Genomic DNA, 14,072 nt, shown 5'->3' with positions numbered 1-14,072 from the left:
CGGTAGGTTTTTTTAATACATTACATGTTATTTGTCCACATAGAAACTGAACCAGACCCTCAGCTGGTGTAAATCAGCATTGCCCCCCTGACTGCAATGGAGCTCCACTGCTTTACACCAGTTGAGGCAATAAGGCCATCAACCAAATGTGCAAGTGCATGTGAACGCTGCTGCTCACAGATTAGCTGGCCATCGTACTTGGATCAGATACAACTGGCTTATTACATAGCGCAAAAGCTGGGTGGAGCATGGGTGAAATAATTACTATTAATGATTGTCTAATTATTGAGGCAAAATATGTGGGCGCCTTCCATTTTGGCTGAGCCAGTCTAGGCAAATTGAGATTTCTGTTTAGGTGTAGTTAGATGTAAGGAAGATGCAGTGTCTGAAGCAGGGATGCCAGTAAATACTGATTTTTCACTGATGAAATGCAGGTAGGCACCGGGATTAGGAGACCAATAGCTCATGGTGGGGATGACATGTTGGTACACAAGAATACATTTTGAATGACAATAGGAAAGTATGTGATTAAACCCACACATCCTCCTCATATATCTAGAGAAATTCCAGCTGTTACAGTATATATCAGTTTATGCTTTCTCTCCTGTCTACATGTATCAGCCTGCTCTGTCCTACTAGTTAAAATCCTCAACTACAGGCTTGAGTCTTCCCCCCATTCCCACCAGTAAAACTCTCTTGACTGCAGTCTCACAATCCAGAAGCAAACCCATCCCAGTATTGCGCTGTCCAAGCATAGCTGGTTAGTGTATTTTCTCCATGCTAAAGTCTAACTGACCACGCCCACAACTTTTAAATCAATATTGAAAAAAGTGGTGCCGGCCCTGTGTTTGAATAGCGACTCTGGTTGCTTTTTAACTTTTACTTCTTATTTGAAAATCTTGATAGGAAACTCTTCTTGCTCAGAATTAAGGATTTGTTTGGTTTTTTTTTTTTTAAATGAATTGAAAATGCTGAAACTGTAGTTTTTAAAAAATGTAGTGACACTTAAATGAGAAATTTAAATGAGAAATTTACATCTGCTGTAAGGCCCCTTCGTGCTGTCAGTATGATGTAACGGGGCCATAGTGTAAATGGGCAGTATCTTCAAATCCACCTAAGTCCCATTCAAAGTCAATGGGACTTAGGCGTCTAACTGGCCAGGTTTGAAAACCTCACCCACTCAGAATTAGGCCCTACCTATTAAAACAAATCTATTTATTTAATCTTGTTCTCCCTTGGAATAAGTCAGAAATATGATATGTTTCCATTCCCCTTCTTGCTCCCTTTGTGCCTTCCCTGAGCCTCACTCGTCCCCACTTCCTTTGAAAATATTTAATGTTCATTGTGTGAGCTATGTTTTGGTGCCTCACTGTAACGAGTCCTGTGTATATGTCACCTGTGCAGCCAGGACATCAGGAAGTGAGAGTTAGTATAGAGGACGGATCCAGCAGTAGACAACAGCAACAGTGCATGTGTATATGTATGGGTGTGAGCGCACATGCGTGTGTGTGCGTGTGATTCCATGCCTCACAATGTGAACTTTTTTTCAGAATGAAAAAGTGGAAGTTTTGAACTGGAAACCTTTCACCATGGCAGATGAAGGAACCGACAATCCTGTTTTCAACCACATTGAAATGAATGTCACAGAAAATAAAGAAAAAGTCAATGGTGCCCATGTATGACTTAAGAGGACAGTGTAGATGTTGTGTTAAAGACATTGCCAGCATTCCTGTGAAGAGTTAGTTACCCACCCTACCTGGGGTTACGTGCAGTAATCCCTACTAAAATCCATCACCACATTGGAATGACCTTGCCATTAAGACTGATTCCAAGAAAGGAATCAGAGCATATTGGCCCAAAGAAAAGTGGGTAGTGGGTACTTCATAACATACAACTCTGCTTATTTTGGGAGACCTTCCAAAAGGCATGCATCTGTGCCTGTGACAGAAGTGGACATGAACTAAGAGCAAGTGAACTTTAAGCATCCTCAAATGTGGAGAATGTTTTGTGTTACCTCCAATGATTATACCCAGTGACCACAACAAGAAACAAATGATATTGGCTTGGTATTTATTTATCATGTGCACAGTTGTCTGGCCAAGTGCTGGCTTGGTAAACTGCTTTTCTCAATCCACTGAATGACACATTCAGTTCTAAAATATCAAGATGGATCCTTCTCTCCCCAGAATAATTCCAATGACTGCTGTGGAGCTGCTCCTAATGTACACTGCTGAAAGAGAAAACAGAATCAGGCCTCTGCCTCTTATAGGGGATCTTTATAGGGTGGACTAAAGCCGATGTTTCTATGTGAAATTGTCATTCAGTATTGGTTTGGACTCCTATAAAAAATATTTACATTCAACCTCAGTTAATTTTCAGCATTATTTATTTTATTTTTAAAAAGAGCATCTAGTTTTCATAGACATAACTATTTTTCTTTCCTGGTCAATTCCATACTGTTTCTGTGGCAAGATCAATATTTTACTCTTGCAGTATGACAAGGAGGTTGTGTTTTTATAATGAAGGCGGGATTATCTAGTACAATGTTTCTTTACAGAAGTGCTGACTCTGGGCTCCTTCTATTTAAGTTTTTATAAAGTCATCCCTCATGGTGGTATCTGACTACGTTCTGAGCAAGGAATTCAACAGTGAATTGGTTGGTAACATGCTTACCCTCCCATTCCTTCTCAGTGCATAGTCTGACCAGCTAGGCCAGGGGTCGGCAACCTTTCAGAAGTGGTGTGCTGAGTCTTCATTTATTCACTCTAATTTAAGGTTTCACATTCCAGTAATATATTTTAATGTTTTTTAGAAGGTCTCTCTCTTTAAGTCTCTATATTATATAAATAAACCAGTGTTATATTGTAAAATAAACCAGGTTTTCAAAATGTTTAAGAAGCTTCATTTAAAATTAAATTAAAATGTTGATCTTACGCCACTGGCCCGTTCAGCCTGCTGCTGGTCTGGGGTTCTGTTCACCTAGGCCGGCAGTGGGCTGAGCAGGGCCTGCGGCTGGGACCCCGGCTGGCAAGGGTCCGGTAGCCAGAACCCCAGATCGGCAGCAGGCTGTGCAGGGCCGGTGGCCAGGACCCCAGACCAGCAGTGGACTGAGCCGCTCAGCCCACTGCTGCTCAGGGATTCCATCCGCTGGCTCCTGCCAGCCGGGATTCCAGCTGCCAAATCTGCTCAGCCCACTGCTGGTCTGGGGTCCCCGGCCGTGCCCACATACAGTGGGTACCTACCTTCTCCCTGGTTCTGGTCCATTCTTTTCCTCTCTCTGCACTGAGCTGAGGGTGGGAGTGCACTGAGCACAAGGCTGGGGGTGAGGGGTCTGGCCAGGAGCTAGAATTAGGGAGGGGGCTCAGGGTTGGGGGCAGGAGGTTTGGGTGTGGAGCACTTACCTGGGCAGCTCCCATTTGAGGCGAGGGGTGCAGGTGGGAATGTGTGGGGGGCAGGGGTGCAGGGGCTCCCGTTGGTGCTTAGGGTGGGGGTGGGGATGTGGGGGGTGCATGGGGTGTGGTGGGGCTGGGGATGTGTGTGAGGTGCGAGAGTCAGGGCAGAGGGCTGGGGGCATGTGAGGGGTGCAGGTGTCAGAGCAGGGGGGCTGGGTATGTGTGGGGGTGCCAGAGTCAGGGATGGGGTTGTGGCGGGGGGGTGAAGGAGTCAAGCAGAGGAATGGGTGTTTATGAGGGAGGTACAGGGCTCAGGGCAGGGGTCTGGGGGGTGTGCGGGGCTCAGGGCAGAGGGCTGTGTGTGGGGGGGGTCAGGGGTCATGGCTGGGTGACTGCCCCCCTCAGAACTCCCAACCCCCCTGTTCCTTGGCCCCTGACTATCCCCTCCTGGGACCCATGCCCCTAACTGCCCCCCAGGACTCCAACCCCTATCTAAGCCTCCCTGCTCCTTGTCCCCTGACTACTGCCCTAGGACCCTACTCCCTACCTGTCCCCTGACTGCCCTGACCCTTATCCACACCCCTGCCCCCAGGCAGACCCCTGGGACTCCCATGCCTATCCAACCACCCCTTGCCCCCTGAAAGGATCCCCAGAACTCCCGATCCATAAACCCCTCCGCTCCCTTCCTGCCCCAACCCCTCACCACACCCCTGCCTCCTGACAGGACCCCCAGAACTCCCAACTCATCCAACCTCCCCAGCTCCTTGTCCCCTGACCACCCCCTCCAGAGACCCCCACACCCAACTGCCCCCCCAGGACCCTCCTTGCTCCCTGTCCCCTGACTGCCCTGACCCCTATCCATTCCCTGCCCCCTGACAGCCCCCAGGACTCCCATGCCCCATCCAACCCCCCCCTGCTCCCTGACTGCCCCCTCCAGAGACCCCCCACCCCTAACCACCCCACCCGGGATCCCAGCCCCATCCAACCCACCCTGACATCTGTCCCCTGACTGCCCCCACCCCTTATCCAACCCCCCCAGCCCCGGACCCCTTACCATGAGGCTCCACACAGAGCCAGATACGCTGCCCGCCGGGAGCGCGCAGCCCCAACCCCCAGAGCGCTGCGCACACAGCAGCAGGGCTCCAGGAGAGGGGGGGAAAGGTGTGGGAGGGGGCGATTGGCTGGGTGCTCCGGCCCGGGAGCGCGGACTCCGCAGCTTGCTGCACTGGGAGAGCAGGGCCATTGGCCCACCCTGTGCACACGCCTATGCTTCTACTCCCTGCCCCCATGGGGGGAGTGGAGGGCAGAGGAGAGTGAACCCGGCTGGGCAGGATTTTTAATGGCACGCTGGAGTCCTGGCAGGCAGCAGTGTGCCATTAAAAATCGGCTCGCATGCCGTGTTTGGCACGCATGCCATAGGTTGCTGACCCCTGAGCTAGGCTATGCACTAGTTGAGTTCCTTTGGGTGCTGGGAGGGAGGAAGGGTCCCCCCACCAGGCTGTGAAGCAGCATCAGAGCTGCTCTGCAGCCACTACTGCAGCCTCCACACTCCTCATCCAACCTCTTCTGCTAGGAACAATGGGCCATGGCTGATTGGTTGCACTAAGTGCCATTTTTTTCATTAACATCTATTTTCAATTGAAGTGCAACCAAACTGAAAGTTTTGTAGATAAAATCATTTTTGGCTCGGTGTTCATGGAACAAGTGAATTCTGTACTAGAGCTGGGCAATATTTTCTGACCATAATTTTCTGGTGAAAAAACATAAATTTGGCGACATGTAAATGTTTTGCGAATTCATGTTGTTTTTTTGCCGTATTCTTTTGGTTGAAAAAAAAAATCCAAAAAACCAGCATGGTTTGTTTCAACATTTTGAAAAGAAGTGTTTTGATTTTTCAGTTCCAATGACTTTTAGCTTCAAAGTTTCCTTTAAATGTATTGAAAAATCTGGTCAAAAATGAAATGTAGATTTTGTTGAAACTAAATTTTCTGTTTGACCAAAACCAAAAATGTTATGACTTTTCAATTTGGCAAAAATTTCAGTTGTAATTTGTCCCTTAACAAATTTTTCAGAATTTCCAATAAACAACAAAAAACATCCATTTATTCTTTGCCCAGCTCTACTTTCTACCTCTTTATCCTCAGAAGGGGTTAGATTATATCAGAGGTGGGCAAACTATGGCCCGCAGGCCACATCCAGCCTGCGGGACCCTCCTGCCTGGCAGGGCCGGCTTTTAGCCAATTTCCCCATTTCCCGGAATTGGGCCCCACACCTTAGGTGGCTTTTTAATTTTTTTTTTTAATTCACCCAGTGGCGGGAGGGGAGGTACGCTCCGGGTCTTAGGCGGCATTTCAGTGGTGGGCAGCGGGGAAGGGTGTCCGCTCCGGGTCTTCAGCGGCATTTTGGTGGTGGGTCTGCTCTGGGGCTTCGGCAGCATTTTGGTGGCTGGGGGTCCTTTGGTGCTACCCAAGTGCTGCCGAAGCCCTGGATTGTCGCCGGGTGTTCGAATTGGGCCCTGCCATTCATAAAGCCGGCCCTGCTGCCTGGCCCAAGAGCTCCTGGCCCGGGAGACTAGCCCCTGGCCCCTCCTTCACTGTTCCTCCTCCTGCATACTCAGCTCACAGTGCTCTGGGTGGCGGGGCTGTGAGCTCCTGGGGCAGCACAGCTGCAGAGCCCAGCCTAACCCAGTGCTCTGTGCTGTGCGGTGGTGACAGCATGGCTGGCTCCAGCCGGGCAGCGCGGCTGTAGCGCTGCCAGCCACTGGTGCTCCAGGCAGCACAGTAAGGGGGTAGGGAGCAGGGGGGGTTGGCTAGAGGGCAGGGGAGTTTGGGGTGGTGGTCGGGGGGTCAGAGGTGTGGATAGGGATCGGGGCAGTCAGAGAGCAGGGAACAGGGAGGTTGAATGGGGGCAGGGGTCGCAGGGGGGCAGTCAGGAAGGAGTGGGGATTGGATGGGTGGGCGGGGGGCAGTCAGGGCCAGGGATTCCGGGGGCAGTCAAGGGACAGGGAGTGTGCGGGGGTGGATGGGGGCAGAGGTCCCGGGGGCGTGGATAGGGGGTAGGGGCCAGGCCACAACCCCCTCTCCTAATTTTCAAAACCCGATCCACCCCTCAAGCCACAAAGTTTGCCTACCCCTGGATTATATAGTAGGAGATTTAAAAGATAGCTGATAATTGCTGTAAGCTGCCAAACCACTGGGTAAAATGATTGATCTGAATCTGTCTCCCAGTGTTTTTAGCCATTCAGCTGTTTACACCTAAAGCATTTGTATTATAGATTAATTTTAAAATTACTCTTCAGTGTCTAGAATAATTTTTGGAAATAAGTGTTTGCAGCAAGTCCTCTCGGTATAGCCTACAAACATGTCTGTGGAGTAAACTGAAGGAAAATATTTACTGGAACTTACCTAAAATACTTACGGAAATAGTCCAGTGAAGGCTGAAACAAAACTGGTGAGAAATTGGGCCAGCTCCTCAGCTGGTCTAAGTCAGCATAATTCTGGTGAAGCTATGCTGATTTATATCAGATGAACCTGGCCTTTTGTCATTACTATTTGCCATCAATGTATTCTACACATGTACAGCAGAAAAGGCTTGAGAAGCTGATGATGCAAGAAGGTAGCTCTTCTGCTTCTGGTGTATCCAAAAAAGAAACACTGCATCTCAATTTAAAAGCAGTGCCGAGGTAATAAATCATAACAAGTAGAACTTCAATGGTACTTCTGACTCACAGAGATCAAGGAGGGTAAGTAGCAGGATTCCCATTTTAGTGAGAGACCCGATGCATGCTGAAGTTAAGTGATTTGTCCAAAGTCATGTAACAAATCAGTGGTAGGGCTGGGAACAGAAACAAAGTCTCTTGTACTCTATCCACTGACCGTATTGCCGCATGGTACTGTGCCTACTGTATAGAAAGTCTGCCATAATGATTAGCTCATATTTGAATGTGTTTTTCAGGCTAGCAGTTGATTATTATGAAATAGCGTCTGTTTGTATTTCATTGTATTTTGCTCTTATTTTGAGTACTATGTGCATTTTATCTGATACGTGATCGAACTGGCTAGGATTGCCTTTGACTATATCCTTTTGTCATCAAGCCATATTTAATCAAACCAAATAAACATGTTTTCCATAATACTGTATGTAAAAAAAAAATGCAGTGCCACATATTTTCCCTTAAATATTGTGACAAAGTAATTTATTAAAACAGCCTAAGGCACTAAACCTGTGGCCTGAAACATTATCTGAAGTCATTTACTGAGCTTTAACTCTGCCTAGGCCATGAAATAAGACATCTGACTGACATGAAGGGTGACATGAATCTCCTCCTGCCCAACTTTTGGGCCACTGAGTCATGAGGAGATGATGTGAAAATCAACAAGACAAAGGCTACATTTGAACACTTCACACATGAAGGGAAACAGCGGGCATCTGTTTGGGAAGGCAGCAAAACTAAGCCACTTCTTGCTCTGCTGCTGTTTCACTGTGAGAACCTATCAGTGGTGGAGCGAGAGCTAAAGTAGGGTGAGCAGATACCTGGAGCCAAAGTGCAAAATATCTTTTCACCTGGAGGTCAGGGGGCTCCTTTCAGTGTGCAGCAGAGGATTTGGGAGCCCAGTTCTGGCTATTCAGACAAAAAGGGTAATTTTCAGAGTGGAATGTTGCTTGCTCTTTGAAAACTTACTCTCAGGGCTGGTTGGATGCTCAAGTTCAACTGGGTGCCCGCCAACCCGCTGTCTCTTTGTTGTAGGAGGCTATGCTCTCCCAGTACTGCTGGTCTCCCATTTCTTTTTCATTTGTTTGGTAAAGTGTGCACTAAACATGATATGGAATAATAATTCCCCTGTATTAACGCCGATGAACATTGCTGGGCAATGTACACAAGAGCCTGCCTTCATCTGCCCTTGTCACTGAAATGCTGTCCTTGTATATATTAACATATATATATATAATATATAATATATTACACTAACCTGCTATATTCTGTAGCAGGATGGCTAATTTATATGAGCGGGGACACTTGTTCATTTCACTTCTCATGTAACTAGTTTGGGAGAATCTTTATAGGATGGGTTGGCTGATAGAGAGTCTAACCGTGTCTTTGAGGTGATTTTCAGTCTCCTAGTCTGGGACAGAGGCCTTGGCATTAGATGCTCATGGACAAAACACTCTTGGGACTCTGCAGAGGATGGGACTATGGGGTCACGTGGCTCCTTATGAGTTAGGTTCAAGGATTTGCTCCTGGCCAATGGAGTGACTGCGTTTCCCCTTGGTTTTTTTTGTCCTTCTTGTTTTAACTGACTGGTCCATTAAATAAAGTTGTGACTTCTCCAGAATCTTGTCTTGCTCTTTGCTAGGGGTACTCACAGCCATGGAATTTTGTCTTAGTAACGACTGCATGAAAAACCCCTCATCCACTCCTTCATCTGGACTGGTTTGGGAATAAGGTGCTGAATGCCCTCAACTTCTATGAAATCCATGGGCATTGAGAGCGCTCAATGCTTTCCAGATGACACTCAGCACTTCATGAGATGGAGCCCTTCTATACGAAGCACAAGGGGAAACTTAATTCATCAGAGTAAACAAATACACAATGGATTTAGAGAGAAAGTGTTAAGATAGGTCCTTGGTAATTTTGGACTTTCATTTGTATTGCTCCTCAGCTTTGTCCCCCTGCTCAAAATCAGATAAACATAAAATGACTGACAAACGCTCAACAACAAAGATTTCATATGCATAATTTATTTTAAAGTTATTGCATCACATTATACAAGCGTTAAACATGGCTTTATGTTGATGACGTTTTTATAAGTGCGAAAATTTTACATTCTTCTCCATAGGGTTGGTTGTTTTTGTTTTTGCTATTTACAAATAAACAATCTATATACTTTATATAGATGGTATATATCATATGTTCCCGCACAAAGATCTGAAATAAAAAAAGAACTCATTTGTAAACAGGTTTCAGTTGTCTTATTTGGTGGCTTGAAAATAGATGGTATTGTAATATGGGGCATTTTTTTGTCAGAGTATCCTGGTTTCTAATTTACATATATTACTCTAAGTTCTGTAAAACACGCAGGGGACAGAATGCAAAAAACGTACCAAACAGGCTGAAAAAACAGTCCCAGTATACAATTTTTCCTTGGTTTTAAAAACTTGAGTATATTTCCCCATAAAATACATGCTAGCTCTGTTGAGAGTGGTCTATGGATACCAATCATATGCTGAATTGCAAAATGATTTCACAGTAAATCCTCTGAAATGTGCTGTCCTGCTTGCTATGTAAAATGTCTGTGGCATGCATTGAGGTTGCATTTTTTCATTCTCTTCAAGGTAGTGCTCTTGCAGAGCTGGGATAAGTCAACAGAGCACAAGTCCATCATCTGGAGCCATAAACAAAAACAATACCAGATCAGAAACACAGTACAGGTCTGCATTTGCTACCTAGAAAACTGGACAATTCAAGTTGTCATTAGAAAGCTACAGTTTTTGTTATATATTTGTCTTTTTTATTAACCTCCCTCCACGCACCCACACATACCGTTTTCTGTTTGAATGGCTGTACAACAGTGAAAGACAAAAGTTGAACTCTGTTGTGCAGAATGGCAGGGCTCAATCCTGTGAGGTGCTGAGTGGAAATCAATGGAACTAGAGGGTGCTCAGCACCTTTCTGGAGGTCCTCAGGCTCTTGCAAGATAAGGCTCAAGGTGAGCCAATTTTGGCAGCTTCCAGTGCTAGCTTATGTTCTCTTTTTCAGCAATACCCAAGACAACTTCTAGCAATTTAGAGTAATGAAATATCAACAAAACATAGCTGTGTTGAAAACTGATCTCAAAAGCAATCAGCAGCTGATTGTATCTTTGCTTCACTTTATTTGTTCTGTCATGTTAAACTGCTGAGGTTCCTCAAGAGTGAAAATCAGATTGTTATAATATGGCTCAATTCAAAGTTAGGAATGTCTCCAGTGGTGCAAGTAGAATTAATTTCTTACCGGTACACTGCACTCATTGGAGGGACACAAAGCAGGGGCACCAGCTAAACGGGAGGCACGTGACCTCCCATGTGACTCCTCCCCCCTGCCCCCAGCACAGGGCCCTTGCACTCTCCCTGTCTCCTCCCCATGATCCATCACATGTTATCTTGGGGTGTGGGGTGTGTGGGGGGGGGCGCTCTGTCCTCCACCCGCTGTGCCGGACACTTCTGAACCACAAGGCTCTCTGGAACCGCAGTAGCGAAAGGAGAAGAACGTGGGGCCACTGAGTGGCCCCATGCCAGCAGCTCCTCTGGTGCAGCTGTACCACCTCCAGCCCTGCCCCTAGCCCTGTGCTCCAGTGGGATTGCTGTGCAGACCACAGATAGGAGACGCAGATGCATGAAAGGGCTGGGTGTGGTAGAGCTGTGCCGGAGGAGCTGCCTGTTCTGCTCCTCCTGCGTCTTTCTGATACAGAGTACCGGCTATAAATATCTTACTGGTATGGCAGACTGGACCATACCGCCATGCTTGCACCAGTGAATGTGTCTGATCTAAATTATCAAAGAGATATCTCACTGCAGGAGGTTTGCATAGCTTAAAACACATATATCAAACGGTGATTTAGGTGTGACTTGCCTCTGATTTTACTATTTAGCAAACACTTTCTGAAAGTCTGTCAGCTGTGATTTTAAAGTAGCTTACACAGTTTTTGCAAACAAACTAATCTCAGTCTATTTAATCTACTTGTTTATATGAACTTGGTCTTAATATGCTTTGCACGTGCATTAGCGACTGAGCAGGCAGCGTTTTCCATTGCTGTGTAAGTCACATACACCCTGCAGTGATGGGGAAACACATAGCCATCCAACGTGTCTCTCTTCTGGTGCATTACTTTGCATAAAGAAAGGTCTCTATCTGTAATCCACTTGAGGTTGTCATAAACAGATAGCTAAGGGTTAATGTCTCTTTCACCTGAAGCACCTGACCAGAGGACCAATCAGGAAACCGGATTTTTTCAACTTTGGGTGGAGGGAATTTTGTGTCTGAGTCTTTTGTCTGTCTGCCTGCTTTCTCTGAGCTTTGGAGAAGTAGTTTCTACTTTCTAGTCTTCTGTTTCTAAGTGTAAGGACAAAGAGATCAGATAGTAAGTTATATGGTTTCTTTTCTTTGGTATTTGCATGAATATAAGTGCTGGAGTGCTTTGATTTGTATTCTTTTGAATAAGGCTGTTTATTCAATATTCTTTTAAGCAATTGACCCTGTATTGTATCATCTTAATACAGAAAGACCATTTGTATGTATTTTTCTTTCTTTTTATATAAAGCTTTCTTTTAAGACCTGTTGGAGTTTTTCTTTACTTCAGGAAAATTGAGTCTGTACTCACCAGGGAATTGGTGGGAGGAAGAAATCGGGGAGATCTGTGTGTTGGATTTGCTAGCCTGATTTTGCATTCCCTCTGGGGGAATAGGAAAGTACTTTTTGTTTCCAGGATTGGGAACAGAGAGGGGGGGTCACTCTGTTTGGATTCACAGAGCTTGTGTCTGTGTATCTCTCCAGGAGCACCTGGAGGGGGGAAGGGAAAAAGGATTATTTCCCTCTGTTTTGAGACTCAAGGGATTTGGGTCTTGGGGTCCCCAGGGAAGGTTTTTCAGGGGGACCAGAGTGCCCCAAAACACTCTAATTTTTTTGGGTGGTGGCAGCAAGTACCAGGTCCAATCTGGTAACTAAGCTTGGAGGTTTTCATGCTAACCCCCATATTTTGGACGCTAAGGTCCAAATCTGGGACTAAGGTTATGACAGAGGTGCGCATGCGTTCCATGTGCCTGGAAGATTCGCGCTAACAGTGGCCATCAGTCTGCACCTGGCACCCTTCTCTTCCTTGCCCTCTAAAAAAACTGATGGTAGAAGTGGTGGCATGGACCAACCGCTTATCTGGTTGCCTTTTAATCAGGAATAGCCCTAGAATAAGGCTCTAAAGCAGAGGGGAAGGAGGGCAGGTAGCGAAATACAGATAGGGACCACATATTGCAAAGAAAGCCACTTACTGTGGTAACCTTCCTTTCTGCGAGTGACGGTTCCTATGTGTTTCCAGTCTAGGTGATTCACAAGCAGTATTCATTGAGGAGGAGGCTGTGAGGAGCCCTGCTGTGCCACTGATTGGAGGACAGTTCTGCCAAAGGATGTGTTTGGCAGAATCTTGTACCAGGCAATAATGTTTTGCAAAAGTGTGTATGACGCCGCTGCACCGCTCTCCAGAAGAGGGACATCTCGAAGAGAAGCTGCCAGTGTGCCCTGGGCAAGTGGGCCCCTCATCTTGTGTGGGAGGAGCTGCTGTTAACTTGTAACAAAGCAGAATGCAGCTCGAAATCCATTTGGAAAGTCTCTGGGAGGAGATTGCTTCCCGCCTCATACATTTGGCAAAGGAGACAAACAGTTTAGGAAAATTCCTGAAGGATTTTGTCCTCTGCATGAAGAATGCCAAGGTTCCACTGACATCCAGAGGATTGTAGTTTTCTGTCCTCCTCCCTGGTGGCATGTTGCTTCGAATAGAAGACAAGTACATGGATGACCTGGTTTAGATTAAATTTTGAGATTAGTCTTGGGATGAATTTGTGGTATAACCTCAGCAAAGCTTTGTCCTTGTGGAAGACCATGTAAGGTGGGTGTCACGGAGTCACCGGGCGATGCTCTGGAACTGCTCCCCACCAAGCCAGTCAGGACTTTGGGGAGCCTCCTCTCCCTTGGAGCAGACTTGTTCAGGGCAAGAAGCTCACACGTCTTCACCTCCTGGGTCTCTCCTTGGAGCATTCAGCATCCTCTGCCCCTCCGTGCGCTTCCCACAGCGAGCCCACCCAGGCGGGGTCCTGGGGAAGCCACAGGGTCCTGCACCCCCACTTTGCAGTCAGACGTGACTCAGCCAGCCAGTAAAACAGAGGTTTATTTGATGACAGAAATAGGGTCTAAAACAGAGCTTGTAGATACAGCGAACCGGACCCCTCAGCCGGGTTCATTCTGGGGGGCAGTGAGCCAGACCCCCCACATCTGCCCTCCACTCCTCGACACCAGCCAGCTCCAGACTAACAACCCCTTCCAGCCCCTCCTTTCTGCTCAGCCCCTTTCCCAGGCCAGGAGGTCACCTGATCTCTTTGTCTCCAACACCTTCAGCTGGCATCTTTGCAGAGGAGGGGCCCAGGCCATCAGTTGCTAGGAGACAGAGTGCCAGGCATTTAGGTGCACTGGCCCTTGCTCTGCCAGATACTTAAGAACTTCCATGGGGACACTGAGGCACCAACACAGTATTCAGAGAAAACATTAAGAACATTCCCAGTTCGTCACAGTGGGTCACCCATAAGAGCTCCCAGCTCACCTACTCTTCTGGCTAAGGCAATAGCAACAAGAAAAACCACCTTTGTAGACAGGTGAATGAAGGAACATGAGGCTAAGGGTGAGAACGGAGCCTTCATTAAAGTTGATAGGACCAGGCTGAGATCCCAAATTGGGTAGGTTTTATTACTGGAGGAAAGGTTCTGACAAGTCCTTTCAGAAAAGGTACTGTAGTAGGATGGCTGAAGTCTGAATGCCTGTCCACCAGAGGCTGAAAGGTGCTAATAGCTGCCAAGTGTATTTGCAAGGAGCCGAGAGATAGTCCTAACAAATTTTGAAAGAGAGTCCAGTAGAACAGGGATCTTGACATCCATTGAGGGTAT

At 46.9% G+C, this 14,072-nt stretch overlaps 2 protein-coding genes and 1 long non-coding RNA gene across 5 annotated transcripts in view; 2 read left to right on the top strand and 1 right to left on the bottom strand.

The window, feature by feature from the left end:
* SLC5A8 (solute carrier family 5 member 8) overlaps positions 1-2,851 on the top strand; it is a 30,634-nt gene extending 27,783 nt beyond the window's left edge. The window contains exon 15 of the mRNA XM_050935496.1: positions 1,551-2,851. Coding sequence (XP_050791453.1) covers positions 1,551-1,682 — 132 coding nt within the window. The 3' untranslated portion in view covers positions 1,683-2,851. The remainder of the gene's footprint in view (positions 1-1,550) is intronic.
* LOC127042744 (uncharacterized) overlaps positions 1-14,072 on the top strand; it is a 439,524-nt gene that overhangs the window by 146,633 nt on the left and 278,819 nt on the right. The gene's annotated exons all lie outside the window — the stretch shown is intronic.
* The window catches only part of ANO4 (anoctamin 4), a 322,929-nt gene continuing 318,134 nt past the window's right edge, over positions 9,278-14,072 (bottom strand). For all 3 annotated transcript variants that reach the window (XM_050934624.1, XM_050934633.1, XM_050934643.1), the window contains one exon: positions 9,278-9,775. The gene's annotated coding sequence lies outside the window, so the exon portion shown is untranslated. The remainder of the gene's footprint in view (positions 9,776-14,072) is intronic.

The sequence above is a fragment of the Gopherus flavomarginatus genome, chromosome 1 (assembly GCF_025201925.1).
Source record: "Gopherus flavomarginatus isolate rGopFla2 chromosome 1, rGopFla2.mat.asm, whole genome shotgun sequence".
Lineage (NCBI taxonomy): Eukaryota > Metazoa > Chordata > Testudines > Testudinidae > Gopherus > Gopherus flavomarginatus.
This window is presented reverse-complemented; position numbering and strand designations above follow the sequence as displayed.